At 38.5% G+C, this 16,863-nt stretch overlaps 1 protein-coding gene across 1 annotated transcript; it reads left to right on the top strand.

Annotated features, from left to right (window-relative positions):
- Nucleotides 1–7,083: 7,083 nt before the first annotated feature.
- Nucleotides 7,084–16,087, top strand: LOC139443135 (centriolar and ciliogenesis-associated protein HYLS1-like). Its single transcript, XM_071224083.1, has 10 exons — nt 7,084–7,181; nt 7,468–7,582; nt 8,168–8,272; nt 8,540–8,628; nt 9,573–9,760; nt 12,388–12,443; nt 12,762–12,859; nt 13,104–13,146; nt 13,845–14,023; nt 15,204–16,087. Exons 2-10 carry the CDS (start codon nt 7,477–7,479, stop codon nt 15,336–15,338), a joined length of 999 nt encoding a protein of 332 aa, XP_071080184.1. The 5' UTR covers nt 7,084–7,181; nt 7,468–7,476; the 3' UTR covers nt 15,339–16,087.
- Nucleotides 16,088–16,863: the final 776 nt, after the last annotated feature.

Consider the following 16,863-nt stretch of genomic DNA (forward strand, 5'->3'; position numbering starts at 1 on the left):
ACACACATCTTTAAGCGTGCTTTTTATTCATAGGTTTACGGATCTGTCGACCCTAATTTTCTTGAATGTCAAATGAAGGTTAAATTTAATGCATCTTTCACTTACCGCTGTTTTCGCGGTGCTGAATGATTAATTATAAAGGAAATGTCCCCCAAACCCCGAAAACACGATTTCTCAGTGTGGAGTAGATGATATCCACTGTTATACGACCAACTGAAATCACACTGTGAAATCGAGGTTCCATGTACGTCTATGCAAATGGCGGCAAGTTGCAATGGACGCAAACACGTCATCTCCCGAGAATGTTGGATTGTTTCGGATAGTTTGGGTACGTTACCAAGCAGTCAAAGGAATGGGAAGCTAAGGCTATTGGCGATGCAGGGTTTGAACTGGTTGGTGACGACCGTATTGTTACGAAGGCCAGGTGTAGCAGTCATGATCCACCCATCAGTAATATCGACTTGTGACTTGACTCTAAAACCTCGAGAAATGTCCTTTCCTTGCTTCCAAAGCTCCATTAAAATCCGTACAGAGAGAGATATTGCAAGATCAATTCTATCAGAACACTTTTTGTTCCAGCTTTGTGCACCATTATCCCACATGTTATATTTGGGATAACACTTTCTTATAAAGTGCAAATAAAAGTCTCGGTGTTCGAGTGTGCTGGCGATTACGTGCCTCACTCTGAGAATGTATGTTCGGATCCCCATAAAGGAATAGAATTTGTACTTTAGTCAGAAAGTTACATTTGACCACTTTGTAAAAAACATTGTGTTTTCAATATCCCACATGACAATCTTAAAGAAACAATTCATTCCTTGATGAATGGGGCATTTGCCACAAAACATGTTTATAGTTGCATCTCTATCTTCACAGATTCAGGACAAGTTGTCAAACTGAAAGTAATTGTTATCTGAGGTATATTTACCATACAATTTAATATTGTATTGTTGATACCTTGTTTTTGTACTCATACGAACGATATTAGTTACAAATACAATCTAACCCTCGTGTCTATTGCAATCAAGAGTATCATCACTCAAAAAGCCTCAGAACTTTGCTGTATTTGATATAACAACACTCGAGGGCGTGATTCTATGTATATCACGGCGTACGCGTCTCATGGGGGTGTTCTCACTTTGCCAGCAGCTATTGTTCTAGTATAAAAATCAGTAGCCCGTGATAATCCCTACAACAATGGGGATTAACACTGTAGACTGTTTCAATTTCACTGACTGACTATAGCCAGACTACAGACTACAGCCTGTGTTAGATATAACACAAAAAATGTATGTAGTAGTATAGGTTTTTATTAATTATTAATTAAAAATTCCATTTATGTTCAGATGTACCAATTGTCAAGACAATCTAATACAATATAGCTTGCAAAATTTATCCTTGAGATGATAAGGTGAGATACAGCATCACCATACTCGATGGGAGATTTAACACCAGCTGCGAGCAATCTTTTCTCTCTGTCAAGTTTGTCTTCCAGCTGGCGGTACTTCTTCTTCCTTGGTCTCAGTGTACCACCGTTATGTAACTGCATAATGGTCACTTCTGTAAAGTTTTGTTCATTCTTGAAGCGATTTTGTTCTCTTATTTTGATAACAATAAAGATAACATAGTGTACTCCACAATCCCCTTAATCCATAATCTTCAAATTGATGTACAGTTACCTGCAGACTGCATTGGAGACCAACCATTTGAAATTCGGTTGGAGGAAGGGGGTTTGTCTGGAGATTAGATATGTTTACAGCTTCAGTTGCAAAACCAGAAAACTATGAGCATAAATATAATTTTTTAACAAATTGTCTGTCCTTTATGTGAGAACGTGACGGATGCTATGATAAGTGTGTAATAGCCAGGAATGTGTGCGCATGTGGTAAAACATGACACAGGCTCGGGTGTGAGGTCTTGTTGCTGATGAAAAACGACAGCCTGTAACAATGAATACTACGCTTATGGTATAATATATGGTACAATTAAAATATTAAAATAGCATTATATCAGATTCTTCCAATAATCTTATAATCGTACATTAATGATAATACAAATACGATATATATAAAGAAAACATCACCCAAGAATACCTGTCTACCCTACATCGCAGTGGACATACCTCACAAGCATGGCCTAACAAATAGTAGAGATTTAATTATGACGCTTAGCTTAAAACTACTTTGATATCTTACGCAGCCTGAAATCAGAAATACAATTGTTGTAGATGCATCATTGAAGATTACTGCTGTTTAAATTCCCGCTTTTAGTACGATCTTTAAAAGTGCACACTTGTCATAAACTAAATCCTATTCCAAGACATGTTGTACCTTTACAACACACAAAACATTCATGAATATTTTATTAACTGGTCGTGTCTCCACCATCCATCATTCAGCAGTATATCATAAACACCAATAATAAAATTATTTACATCAATCCTCTTTTGAAATTACACATTTGTCGCAGAGTGATCACTGTGGATTAATGACATGTCAACGAATTTCATTACAATGATATTTCAGTCTGAAATGATTGTCCATTGTTATATCTGTTTTAGTACCCAGTCACCTGTGAATCAACAACACCCACCAGCCTCATACCTACTGACGCGTGGTGACATTTATCAAAATTGGATCATCAGTGAAAACCAGTCAGCCATGTATTGTTGGCTGAACCTATAGGTTATGTGTTACGAGTTTTAACTATTAAAAGGCAGTATGGTACCTAATGTAATGAGAACATGTCATTCCATTTTCTGTCCAGGAACGTGTTCCACAGTTAATTGTATCTGACGGAAATTACTGTGAATTGGAATGAATAATCCATCGTTGATCAGTGTGTGGTGATTACAAAAACGATAAAAACATTTGTGTCATAGCTTTGTGGATTATACTACCGATGAAATGTCTGTTTGTGAAATGTCGCACAAATCAATATACCGTGCACTTTCCGTAGCTGTGAATGCACGGTTGATTATTGTGAGGTATATTGTTGAGTAACAAACTACTAGTACATTAAATGTAAAAACTTATAAAAGGAGAAAATAAATAAATGCCAAAATGCCCCATACAGTGTTATTTCGAAATGACATTTCATGGCGTTTTTCAATTCTTCATGGAAGAGTCATATGCATGGTCACTATGAAAGTGGAAGGGTCCAAAGACATTGTACTGGTTTTAGTACACGTGGTGCTTTCTTGAAAAGAGCACCTGTAAAGTTCTGGCTCATGAGCCAGAGCATGTGGCTGCATCTGTTTTTCAGCGTTGCTGTATCCACCGCAGGGGCCTTGTCTTTCCCGAACGAAGATATTTCAAGTAGGTAGTACATGTTTATCTTATTCATTCACTTATTTTACATTCACTTGTAATTTGATAGCAAACATTGCCTAAATCATTATTTGTTACTTTTCGTTATTTCAATGATCAAATGATGCCGACCTACTGGTAAATAAGGTGTTTTGCGACTTCTTTCTCAGCTGTGGACGTATGAGGTATGTACCATCAGACTTCGTTAGGACTCAGAAATGATATTTTGGCTGTCTATTTTAAATGTGACGATATGCCTTTGTTCACCAAGCTTTGAATGGGTACCCGGTAGGATGAGATGGTTATGTGACTGTTATCCTTCTAGCACCTCATGGGCAGATTGGGTCGTATACTGCCTGGGGAGCTGAGAAGGAAATCAAATGCACACTGGCCTATTGAGCATGCCCCTGTGTGGTGTGGAAATATCATAAGCCTAAGATACTGTGTTTGTGTCAAAGCTGGGCATCCACTGACAGTATCATTAAATTCATTGCATAATCTACATTTCATATTTACATTATGATGCAAAATCACACATTGAAGGTGTTGAGTGGTCCTGAACAGCAACCAGAAAGCCTGCTCTTTTACTTTTCAGGCAAGCTGACTTCGCCCAAGTAATTATTATTATTATTACTATTATATTATTTAAGGATTCAAATAAAAAGTTCAGCAAAGAGCCTTTGGGTGTTCCTGGCACAGTCAGGCTGGTTACGCTCATCATCAGCTCAGGGCCCTTGCCCCCTCTGCACGCAGCCCAGACAGCGAATGGGACTTCTCCCAGGAAGCACTGCAAAGTCAAAACCAACTCCACTAATCTTTTGTTAGGTCCAATGGTTCTCAAACAAAAGTAGCAAAGTCAGAGGGGTTTGCTTTTCTCAACATGAAAACAAATCTTTCATCGTTGCTTTAGAAATTAGTTCATATATCGTTATTGTCTCTGTCGGTTTTCATAAACCAAACGTTGTTTTTTCACAGCATCAAACAAACACTTTGCATTTCCATTTATTTTTTACTTCAAATGTCACACGGTTGGCCCTGTCGTTTGAGACGGCGCAGTTCGTTGTGCGTCTCCTAGACGTACCAGAAAACTATGATCGCGTGTTCGAATCACAGCACCACGACAGAAAACATTACCATAATTATTTACAAAACCCTTTCCATATTCATAAGAAATCTCTGCTAAAAACAGGGTCGATTGGACGATTCCGACTATATCATGAGCATGTGTTTATGAATCGCTATCAAATAGTGATGATACCAGGTGTTCGCGAAAAGGTGAGCTATCCTGCCCTACGGGTGACGCCAGTCACAAACACACAGAAAGGTAAGTCATTTGTTCACCTGGATACGGTACAACTCAAAATAGGGAATTGCATCGGACATCATTTTGGTCACTGATTCGTAAAAGTTTGAAATGTCCTCCACATGTTTACTATAAAACCATAACCATTCTGAGGCCATAAATGTTGTAACCTTCGTGGTAGAAAGTGCTCGATTGTTTGGGTTTTCGGTTTCAGACACCAGACATCCATATCACACATAAGCATCTTTCATTTTCAATCATGTAAATCGGTAAAACTCCAAATTTGATCCAACTAATGCACTACACAAGGGGAATATATTTTAATCTATGATTTTATGCCAGCACGGAAAATCTTGCAGTAAAGAATTATCTTCGATCGCAGATGTGAAAGGTTTCCTTTGTACTAAAACAACACAGATGAATCTACGCGTCACGCATACAACTAACACGTCAGGCAGATTCATGAACAGCATCAATTCGATTCGTTTAAGTATCATTTTGTTTGTCTGTTAACTAAAGTTGTATATTAATCTACCAGGTACTGAATACCCTAATTATGACGTGTGCGGTAGGTATGGTCACTTTCTACAATCAGTTGAGTCGGTACTGGGATTAGTATTAGAGGTGTTTAAAGGTCTTGGTACAGGATAGCTTAGCGCATCTCATGTTACCAAGCCACGTGTCATACGTTCAATTTCTCTGAATGTCTCGAATACTTGACCAGTCCTTTGAGTAGCCAAAATGTGTCTTTCCGTGAAATACACATGCTCTTCAGTACTTAAGAAGCTGGAAATTGTAAGCTGGAGCTGATGGTATATTGCTCGACATGAAGGGGAATGCCCGATTGGAAAGATAAACATTGAAAAGTAGTCAAGTCTTTGAAGGGCATTTAGAAGTGATATACGTAAGGAAGAGAATTTATGGATATCAACTTCTTTATTATGAGCAACACAACGTTTCAGAGTATATGCTTACTCCTTCATCAGATGAATGCTATGATGCAGAGATAGCATATATATGTACATATAAGAACAACAAAAGCAATAAGATAACAATGGGTGGAAACTTAACAAGGGAAGATAATTGGCGCTGATGAGTGATCAGCAACAGACAATGGAAGCCAACACTTAACAGTAATTAGCACTCATAGCTATGGACAGCTGGAAGCCAGGACTTAAATTATCACTAATAGGTAATGCAATGTAAAAGTATTGCTTGGTTTTTTTTTATTGCTTGATAACATTTTTTTACCGACCATTAAATTCTTTTACATATAATAGGCTGTAAGGTCATCTGTTCAATTTCATACGAATGCGTTGCAGATAATATTTCACGCATAAAGATACCGTCACACGCCGTCAGGGTACGATGTCACACTAACATCCAAGTCACCAAGTCTGACCACCCACAGTCTATTTCCATGTAACATATATTTACATAAAAGTAGTATCAAGACCAGTAATAAATGTGACAGATGTGGAGAGCCGAAACAAGACAAGAATGTGTGTTTTAGTCTCCAACTGTCCTTCCATTTTTAATTGGATGAAAGTAAATATAAATGATATGACCTCCATTTCAAAGTAACAGAGATACAGTATTATTTTGAGGCAAAAAGAGTGTGTCCACCGACTAGACGATACTCAATTGTCTTATACTTACGGCAAAATATTATGTGTGTAAATGTATAATTCTTGATAAGATCTGTACATTTAATAACTCTGTTAAGGAGATAGAGTTTCATGTACAAATTATTAAAAAACATCAGTAAAATGGACCATGTAACGATAGAGCGAATATCAGAAGCTCTGTCCAAGTAATGTCTACAAAGCCTGCACATACAAGCTTTGTAGGCAAAGCCTGCACATACAACGACCCGTTAGACCAGCCACGTGGTCCTGTAGGGTCTGGTGACAAATCGTGTGGAAGTCTGACCACTGAGTCATTTAATCGGCGCTTACGACAAATTTTCTTCATGATTCTAATCGTGATCCGCCACGGAATGCTCAAATATGAAAGCAATCGTCACGTGTAGCATGATTGCGAAATACGCTGCTTCATGTATTCAAGTTTGATATATTTATGTCTCCGTACGAAAAGATCTGACAAAGAATTGTTCATTTAATATTGTTCTAACAGGATGTCCACCACGCCTGCATCTTGCATATTATGTCCTTTTGGTACCGTACTAGGCATGTGCATATAGGAATGTTTTATCGCGAGAAGAAAACAAAGTTTGGACAGGTTCTATTAAACTTGGGCGTTTTGACCATATCGCCTGATGTCATTTTACGTGCTCTTCTTTAATATTAGTTTGTTTCTTTCAGTTTACGAAAACACTGACCGGTCCCCTGACCATATACAATGGGATTATCTCCCTTAGTAAACAAGTTGGAGTCAAACGAAATTTCATTGGCTGGTGTGTTCGAGTTTCAACCAATCAGTTGACGTATTTCAATGCCCGGCTATGTTTACATCATGGCGGCATATTCTTCTTAGACTTGGTCGATAAGCACATATCCCCTTCAAAATATAGACATTTTTTGCTGTTTATGCGTTATATGGGAGATAAGGTATTTTGTTTATGTGTCTTAGATAGGTTTTGTGTTGGTTTAACTCTTTTCACAGTCGGGAGATTGGTGAAATTGAAACGTATGTACATGTTGCAAACGTACCGCATCGTGTTTAGACTTGTTCACCGTGTTTGAGTGCGAAAATATTTTGTTCATGAAAGGTATGTAGGTGAGCAACTTAACTGGACAACTTAGCTGGACTATCAAGCAATTAGGCCTTAAATTATATTGAAGTACAATACCAGTATATAGTGTTAGTGACGGTGTGGGTTGTATGTATTTGCAGTAGAGAATAATGGACCCCCAAAGCATTGAATTTTCGGAGGAGGAAATTCAAGATGAACTTGCACGACTGGGTTACAGAAATGTTCCTGAAGAAAAATTACGAGAATTCAAGAAAGGTAAGTTATACATTAACTACAAATCATCATGGTTAATGTACAATATGCACACATAATAGTGAAAAATCACCTCTTTATATCTTGTTTATCTTATATTGTGCTGTTGTAGAGAAGTGTTTATTTTAAAAATGTAATGGAAATGTGTAGCACTAGGGTAGCTGGGCTGGGATTAGCTTGAAACGAAATTTTGCTGAAAATCAATCAAATATTTTGCAAGTTCTGCCTATATGTAGGAGTAAGCTAGCCGGTACATGTATCTGTGTACCACTGTGTACAGGTCCAGTTGATAATTGTATATCCGCATGTCGAAAAATGGATGTGCATGGTTTGCCAATATGTTGCTTCAAACGTATAACTTAGTTGCTTTGAGTACAATATTCCATAGCTACTTTCAGGGTTTCAAATTGGTTCATTTTCTAGGACACTGACAGATTGTCATCCCAAATGTCCTGCAGATATTTTGAAATTTGGTGATAATATAGAGGAATGTTGTATTGAAAGTTGATAAGAATTATGAAAATGTCCTTTGCTTTTTGCCTTTTACACGATTATTGTTATACATATTTGACCATATTACTGTTTCAGACCTCCAGAGGTTAATCCAACAAGAGCGCAGCAAGAATTCGTCATTCAACAGTAGTGGATCATCACACCTGGCAGCTGATGCTGCTGACACTTCAGCCTCTTCAGGTAAGATGACAATGATTACCAAAAGAAACTTTTTGTTATGATATGATGCCTATCTCAGTTGTAAGATTGGCGATGACATGCATGATAAATAAAACCTGAAGTGAATTGTAAATATGTAAGACTGCATTGCTGTGCAATAAGGGCTCACACAATGGAACAGCAGTAATACTGTTCCAAGCCGCATTAAAGTCAAACCAAACACACACATTCATCTCTGTAACATATTACCAGGACAATCACTTCAACCACAGTTTTCCTTGTTTTCAGCACATGGAACTGTGAGGCGAGATAGAATCCCACTGGAGGAAGTTTCTGACCAGGGTCACCTTGACTACAGAACACATGCGTATTCACATGTTAGTGTTTTGCATTTGAAATATTTAAGATTTTATAAGTGAAGAGTTATTGTAATAAGCAGCCCAGGTGCTTAAAAAATTGTGGTGTTTTTTAAAACTATACACAAGTCAAATTTGTTTTCAGAGATCTAGGGGTAATGGACAAACTATGTTGAAACATCAGTGAATCAGTGATGAGTTTCTTGGCAGTATATGCCCTTTAAATTCTACCCTGCTGTTTTTCTCAAAAAATCTGATATCCAAATGAAAGTATGGACTGTGAAGAAAAATTTCAATTCTTAGTAGAGGGCGCTTATAGTTATAAAGATTACTTACAGGTTGATTTAGAAGTTGGCCAGGGGTTGCTTATTGGGTCTGGATGATTTATACATTACTGGAGATTTTAGTTCTTGTGTATAATTATGTTTGAATTTAAAGGTCATCATGGAGATTTTCAGATTACATTTGTAGGTTTCATACACCTTATGATGCTTATCTATGCCATAGCAATGATATAAAAAAATAATTGTTTCCTTTGTTAGTTTCTTTCAGTAAAATATGTCAACAAACCTCATGATTTCTATTCAGTCAAATTATTTTTTTGGTTATGTTTGTTGAATTTGTTTGCATATTCCCTATCAGAGCACCTTGTGTGACATTTGTGTTAGAATTGGTCTCCAGTACGTTATGCTTGTAGTAAGGTGTGACTAAGTAGATCAGGTGGTCAGACATAGTTACTTGGTTGATTGCATGTCATTGTAACCTGAAGGTGTTGGACATTACTTATAATATTGAATCACAGGTTTGTCTGGTCAAGGCCGCCATGATTAGATGATATGTCTGGAATATTGCTGATTGCAGCATAAAACAAGCAGTAATGTAACCGTCATCATGTATTACCATGTGTCCTATGGAATGTTAGGTATCAAGTTAATATGAGTGATTAATTCAACTGTATTCCACAGAGAGGGATTGGAAAGGAGAATAATTATGGAGTGGAGCCAATCTTGAAGAGGCCAGTAACTGGTAATCCCACAAGAGGTCGCAATGACATGTTCACCATGTTCGACAGGGATGCCATTTCTCCAGGTTTGAGAGATGATGTATCAGAGACTGACTCAGAAAGAAGGATGGTGAAGAGGAAGACATTAAGGTAGCTTTGGTCATTTTGGTTACAACATCATAGTAATCATATGTGCAACAACATATACTAAAGGTGTGGGCCAAATTTGCTTTTGCTGCATACATGGCACACTTTGAGCTTTACCATTGTCATATATTTGTTTTTGTTCAGCTGGATGTTTAAGACATGTGTACATTGTCATGATAGTGAACAATGGTGAAGGAGGTGATGGATCAATAAACAAGAGTGCCAGTAAGAGTTCAGCAATCATGTATGAAATTGTGAACCACAAAGATATCATTAATGTCTTATCCTGTATTAACGATATTAGATACTTTTCCTGCTGAGACTGTCTGCAATTTCATACTTGTTCTACTTCTTCCAAATCCCCTAACACAGTGCCAACACACTCCCCAACCGGAAGCTGCCACCACGCATGCTCCCCTCATGCCATGTAACTCCCTCTTCCTACTTGTCTCTCCACCTTGGCAGTTGGTGTTTACGGTTTGCTCTTGAATCCTTTTGTTATGTGACTTTCCATCCTTCTAGGTTTGCTCAATTGTCTTTTCTTATCATTTTAGAAGTGTGCATATGCAGTAGGGGTATTACATAGCATTTTTACATAAATAATTTTCATTTGGCTTGTGTTTTGAGGTATTCTTTTTACATTTGTTGCCTTGTGCTCTGAGTTGTTCGCTCAGATCTCTACAGTAGTCACATCCTTGGTACAGCAGTCTACTTTGCAGTAACAAGGGCAGCCACACCAACAATGGCCTCTTGATTCAACGCCGGCTTTCAGTCAGCTTGAGTTGCATCACCTAGACCTAGATGCTTGCTTAGGGGTCTTAGGAATTGGTGGGATGTTGTCCGTTGCTGGTGTGTTGCAGTCTGATAGATGGCGGCCTCACGAGTTGCAATCCACGGTCTTTCAGTCTGATGTTTCACCTGGTACGCTGCCATCTACATCACAGTTGTCGGGTTGGCAGCTATCTCCTGTGCGTCCTGGTGATCATCGGTAGTCTAATACCCCCATTCCACTAGGCGGCAATCCACAGTGATCTACGCGATCTGAAGGAGCGCCATATAATGAGGCGATATAGGTGTACTTGTGATCCAATTGCAATCTACGTGATCCGATAGCGACTTGATGGCGCTTGATCGCTCACCCAACCACCCCAAAATGTGGCGATCTTGCACGATCAGTTCCCGCTCCATTCGGATCCGATGTGATCAGGATGCGCTCCAATGGCGCTCTATTGGCGATCCCATGGCGATCATTGTGATCTATGGCGCTCTTCTCTGATCTGATAGCGATCGAGTGCGATCTATGAAGATCCGTTAGAGCTCAAGTAGCACTCTAGGCGATCCGATTGCGACCTGATCACCGCAAAGGGGCCCGATCCTATAAAAACCTGTGGCGTTCAGCCGCACTCTTCAGTTCTGTGCTTGCCAGCAGACGGGTATCACCATGAATCATAGAGATGCTGCCATATTACAAGTGATTTACAATCTCATGAACCATGCCATCGTGAACCAGCAGATTGCTATTCTGGCCCAGCAGCCTCGAAGAAGAAGGAGAAACTAATGCTTTTTGGGTGAGACCCTGGAGCGCCACAGAGCTCCACAGTGAAGCACAATCAGAGCGCCATCGGAGCGCCAATGCATCTTCATGGAGCGCCAAAGATCGGTAGGCCAGCTTTTGTGGCGATCGGCGGCGCTCTATGGTGATCCAATAGGGCTCCAATTGCGACCTTGGCGACAAAGTAGAGCTCAAAAGGCGATCTAGGCGATCTGATGGCGCTCTGGGCAGAGGGCCACGGATCTTTGTGCAGGGGAGTCAACCGGCGGCGATCATGGAGATCAGTTAGCGATCCATTAGCGCTTTTGGCGATCTTGGCGCTCTTTAAGCTTAGGGGGCAGTCTCCGTTGGAGTTGTCTCCTGATCGACACTTGGGATCTGAAGGACGCTTGTTTCCTAGAAGCTCATATCACAGATCACCGTATAGCTGATCTAGCAGGACGGTCTTGGTGACTACTATGGTTCGCCTCTCGAATAACGAAGTCACAGGTCCTCAGTGAAGGGTCAGTCCCCAGTGGGTAACAATTCTGAACTGGGTTTGATGGAAGTACGGGACTGGTGAGGCCTTAAAGGTGCACTTTTTCCAGTCACAACCTGGGCTTGGGTTTGCAGTTTTTGTCAGTTCTGACCTACTACTGTGTGATAGTTGCAGTCAGTGTTAGCAGAATGAGAAATAATTTACAGTTATCTAATATTAATAATGTTAGATACTTATCCTGCTATGGCCAGTCTCTAGGACCCACCCATCCATCCCCGCTTCTGTCGACCTGCTCTATGGTGCTTCAAGTAGGAAGAGGAAGCTACATGGCGTGAGGGGAGCATGTGTCTGGCGGCTTGCACTTGGGGAGTGTGTTGGCACTTTGTTGTGGGATTTGGGTACAAGTAGAACAAGTAGAAAATTGCAGACAGTCTTAGCAGGATAAGTATCTAATATCATTAATATTAGATTACTGTGATATTCCTTGATAAGTTGATGATTGCCTATTGTGCCTTGATAAGTAAGGAATATTGCTAGAAGCGCTGCAAAATCACTCACTATGCATGCTGAGTCAATCAACTTGTCCAATTTATTTTGCAGGAAAAATGACAAAGGCTCAAAATTTATTGATGAATCCATGACAGAAAGTGATGCAGGTATGTGTTGGTCGTAAAATTCTGTCCTTTCTGTGTACATATCCGCAGCATATCATGGTATATAGCGTACTATATAAGAGAAACATTATAAAATGTTTCAAATATTTTTAGACAATTTGATAAATCTAAAAAAAGAGACATGTACATTTCATAATAGTATTCTTGCATGATTTATTTGCTTAGGTTTGTGTGGTATCATGACTCAGATTATCTCCCTTTGGTCAGTTAGCATATTTGTTTCTCATTCTCTCTTCTGTCATTTTGTGATATCAGTTATCATTATCAGACTGAATTTATTCTTAATTTCTGTGCTTAAAGGAAGTATCATTGATGCCAATGAAAGACTACAGCGATTGGCATTACGAGATTCTGATGATATTGCCTCAACAAGACGACCACATTCCGCACCTGCAGATGTGAGTGCCCCAGAAGATGACTTTCACTATCACGGTTATATTACTTGAGAATCTGTTTCATATGAAGAATAATTGTTATTGACATATTGTGAAATATCAATAACATTTAAATGGGATAATATTTTTTATTCTAATTTGAATTCAAGGTTTTTTTTCAGATACTCTTTTTGTTATTGATTGTTATAAGTTAAAAAATCTTTTCAAAATGTATTTGATACTTATTCTTCTGTTATGTCATCTGTAGGCCCCATATAGACTATCTCCTGATGACCCCAGACCTTCCTCAGGTGAGTACCAAAGTAAATATATCTACAAGATACACACAATCGTCTAAATCATTCAACCACCTCTGTGGTCTAGTGGTAGAGCGTCCGCCCAGAGAGCGGTAGATCCGGGGTTCAATCCTGCATGCACGTCGCTATATAAGTGCAATAATCTTGGACGCGACGTTAAACCCCATTTCACCTCACCTCTAAATCATTCATGCATATTAGAACTTGCACTGCAAAGTCAGGAATTTATCTGGACCTGCTCAGAGTCCAATCTTCTGTCCCAAGTCTGCTGCAAATGTCAGTAAGAATACCCAACTGGAATAAAGATGTTCCCCAGTTTCATGGAGCATACAATCAGTGTGACATAGGCATAAATAACATGTTTTTCAACTGTTAATCACATTCTCAACAGACCTATTGACCTTGTTGACGCTTGTTGGCATATATTCATGTTTGACACTCAAAATACCTTGGTGACCTTTCAATATTGATGCTGAGCACATCCCCAAATTTGCACAAAATATGTGCGTTTTATATCCTAGGGAAATCTTTGAAACTACATATAAAACTTGAACATTGTGTGATTGACATAATGCAAACTAAAGTACATTCTTGTCGTCCTTCAATAGTACTGTTCGTTCAACCTATGCATGCTGTTGGTCTTGTCTGCTACCTATGAACATTTGAGCATCAACTGTTATGTTTACGTCAAGTGATCCTTCGGACGGCTGATCACCCACACACCCGCAATATCCGAAAGTCCGACCCAGTGGCCCGGTACCAGCAGTTCCAGCAGGCCTGGCAGGTGCAGAAGGCCCCTGGAGAGAAGGTGCACAAGGGGCTCCGGTGGAACATCCGGGAACAGATGCTGGTGCATGAAACCATCGAGAAGGTAGCTGGCGAGACAGCATTCAATATATCTATACTGCATCTTAGAGGACCCTGCATGTGCAATGCATCTCAGGCAGGAGATCCTCTGGGCATTAAGTTAAACAAGCTTTGTTAGGTTATGTTGGTTTATTGATTTTGTAGTTGACGTAAAACAGTTTTGAGTATTAGAGTTTTGAAATTGATATTTGATGTGAGGTTTATGTGTTCCATTATGTTCTTGTGATTGTAAATTTGAACTCATGGGATTAGAATTATAGAGTTATATTTTACAGAAATGTTGCCACACATGTTTTATTAGGAAATATATCTCTATGGCAGTTTAGGATGTTATTGCAACACACAACATGTGCATATGAATCATTTCAGAGCTTTAAGTCTTTGAACTTCCATAATAAAGAAGTTTACATCCATAAATTCTCTTCCTTCAGTGCTTTAGTTAATTAGTTTCTTATATATATGACCATGAAGTATTGCATTTGTGTTAGAGTGGGATATTCTATGAGACCAAGGACATAGATTGATGACACTTAGGCCATATTGAACTAATTGGTAGATTGTCATCCCCATCCGACTCACAACTAAGCCCCCGAACAAATTAATTTTATTTGCCCATGTGAAATGTTAAGAGCACTGTTTGCAACATGCCGTAAACTGGTCTACAACCGACTCTCGGTGCGTGCCTGCCCATCGTCTGTTTGCTGTCAGCTGTCAAGATGGTGCTCGCTATTTTGAAAATATGAGAGGGTTTGCAAACCATTAAACACTGGTATGCCTGTCCTTTGCCAGAGTATCTGACTCGTATGGAAATCTTTAACAAGTTTGCTTGTGCAAATTTGACAAGTTAACGTCAATTGAGGATAAATTCATAAACGCATCAGTACAAGTTGGGGCAGGGAAAACAGAAATAGGTTTGACACAGATACATCCGACTGCTACAGTTGAAATCAATGTTTATTTATTATTTTTGTTATTTCAGTCATGTATTGTTCATACCATGGTGTCCAGTTGTCAACTTTGACGACTTCAATACGAAAAAAAGCCTCGCTCCTCACTTTTGAAAAAAAGTGGGGATGATAATCAAGCAATTAATTCATTATGGCCTTAGCGGTTTGTATGCTCTCAAAGAAGTAATTGAAAATAATGGTTTCTATTGAATATGTCAATTTTGCTTTAATTTTCAGAGGCCTCAGCGAGTATTTGTAGCCAATAAGTATGTGGTACCCACAGAGAAGAAGAGACAGACCCTTCGATGGCAAATCAGGATGGATCTGGCCCATGGCAATAAGCCACCTTGTGGATTCTTTCATGAATATTAATTATGAAGTGAATTGAACCGTAAACTTGCTCTAACCTATTTGTATGAAATGTGTGAAGTCATGAATTTGTACATGTTTGACTGTTTGAGTAGAATAGATTTGTAATTTATTTATTTTTATTGTTGAATAATACTTATAATTTGTGATATATATGGCATGCATGTTCAGGAGACGAATCAACCTTAATGAGGTTTGCCATTTGCTCTCAATGGGTAGCTACGTTTGGCATCTTTACATCTGTCCAAATTATGATTGCATTTAGTGCCTTTGAATAACCCGATCATAGTCACCTCCCATGAAATTTCATGTTATGTGATATTTGTAATGCCAATTCAGTGTTTTATATATATTCATTGTTCAACTATCCTTGGTGTTTACATGCATTTGAAACACCAAGGAGGTACTGCAATTTTGTGAATACTTCACAGTTTTACATAGCAGTTAAAGGCAAGAACAATATATGTGATACATAACATTGGATGCTATTTTGAACAAATTTTTAGAAATATCAGACACGTTTTAGTTAAGATTGACATTACTCAAACCAACTGTGATCTTCTATTGGATTTCTATCATGTAAATATTTAGTGACTAGTCAATTATGATAGGAAGTTTGTGATTTGTAAACAGTCTTTAGATATACACTTTAACATTCAGAGTTCTACATCACAACCATTATGAGGATCATTCCATTCATGTGAGGCTTGATGAGCAATTTTGTAATTTGAGCATTGAAGTTAGGATGTTCTGTGTGGTGACATGCATCTTTTAATTGTATGGTGTCTGCATACTGAAAATTGTATAAAGCAGATAACTGTACACAATTATGTGTTTAATATAGAATAAATACCATGAATGCAGAAATGACTATGTTGTTGATTATTGTGGGAATAACCATTAAGCACAATTAACTTATGAAAGATTTATTTTATTGTTTTTAAGGATTCTGCAATCACATTAAAATCAGATCTTAGTGCTTGCTGCCAGTACACAAAGATGCGAGGACATCACATCAGAATGACCTTTCGTGAACTTTGACTATTGAAATGACTAATTAGAAGTTGACATTAACCAATTAGAAAGCACATGTGACAACTTCCATTCAAGACTACACTATGATAAAGTTCTTGATTAAAATTTTGATAACTTCACAAAAGAACATTCTGGAATGTCTAATAGATGACTAAGATTCTATAGCAATACTTCCCACGGCCCATGGATAATCTGTTCAGTTTCAAATGTTTATTCCATTGAAGCGAGAGATAACTATGATCTTGACCAGTCATACAGCCCGTAACGATCTGGTAAGCGATGTTCTGATTGGTCAGATGAATGGTCGTTATGAGGTGACTAGTCCTCAAAGAGGTCCTTAGCGGAGAACTAAGATATGATTTTAATGAGAATGTTCCAACATTTGTTTTAAAACTTGTAACTTAAACTGAACATAGGGCAACATATTCAGGTACCTCTTTAGAACAGGGAAAAATATATAACATACTCCTAGTTTAGTTTAGTTTCACACCTA

The sequence above is a fragment of the Haliotis cracherodii genome, unplaced genomic scaffold (genome assembly GCF_022045235.1).
Source record: "Haliotis cracherodii isolate W230 unplaced genomic scaffold, xgHalCrac1.p SCAF_5, whole genome shotgun sequence".
NCBI classification, from domain to species: Eukaryota; Metazoa; Mollusca; class Gastropoda; order Lepetellida; family Haliotidae; genus Haliotis; species Haliotis cracherodii.

Coding starts and splice junctions, on each gene's coding strand:
- LOC139443135 (XM_071224083.1), top strand. CDS start 7,477: ATGGACCCCCAAAGCATTGAATTTTCGGAGGAGGAAATTCAAGATGAA. Junction 9,761..12,387: donor GTGAAGAGGAAGACATTAAG/GTAGCTTTGGTC, acceptor TTTATTTTGCAG/GAAAAATGACAAAGGCTCAA. Junction 13,147..13,844: donor TGACCCCAGACCTTCCTCAG/GTGAGTACCAAA, acceptor GTTTACGTCAAG/TGATCCTTCGGACGGCTGAT.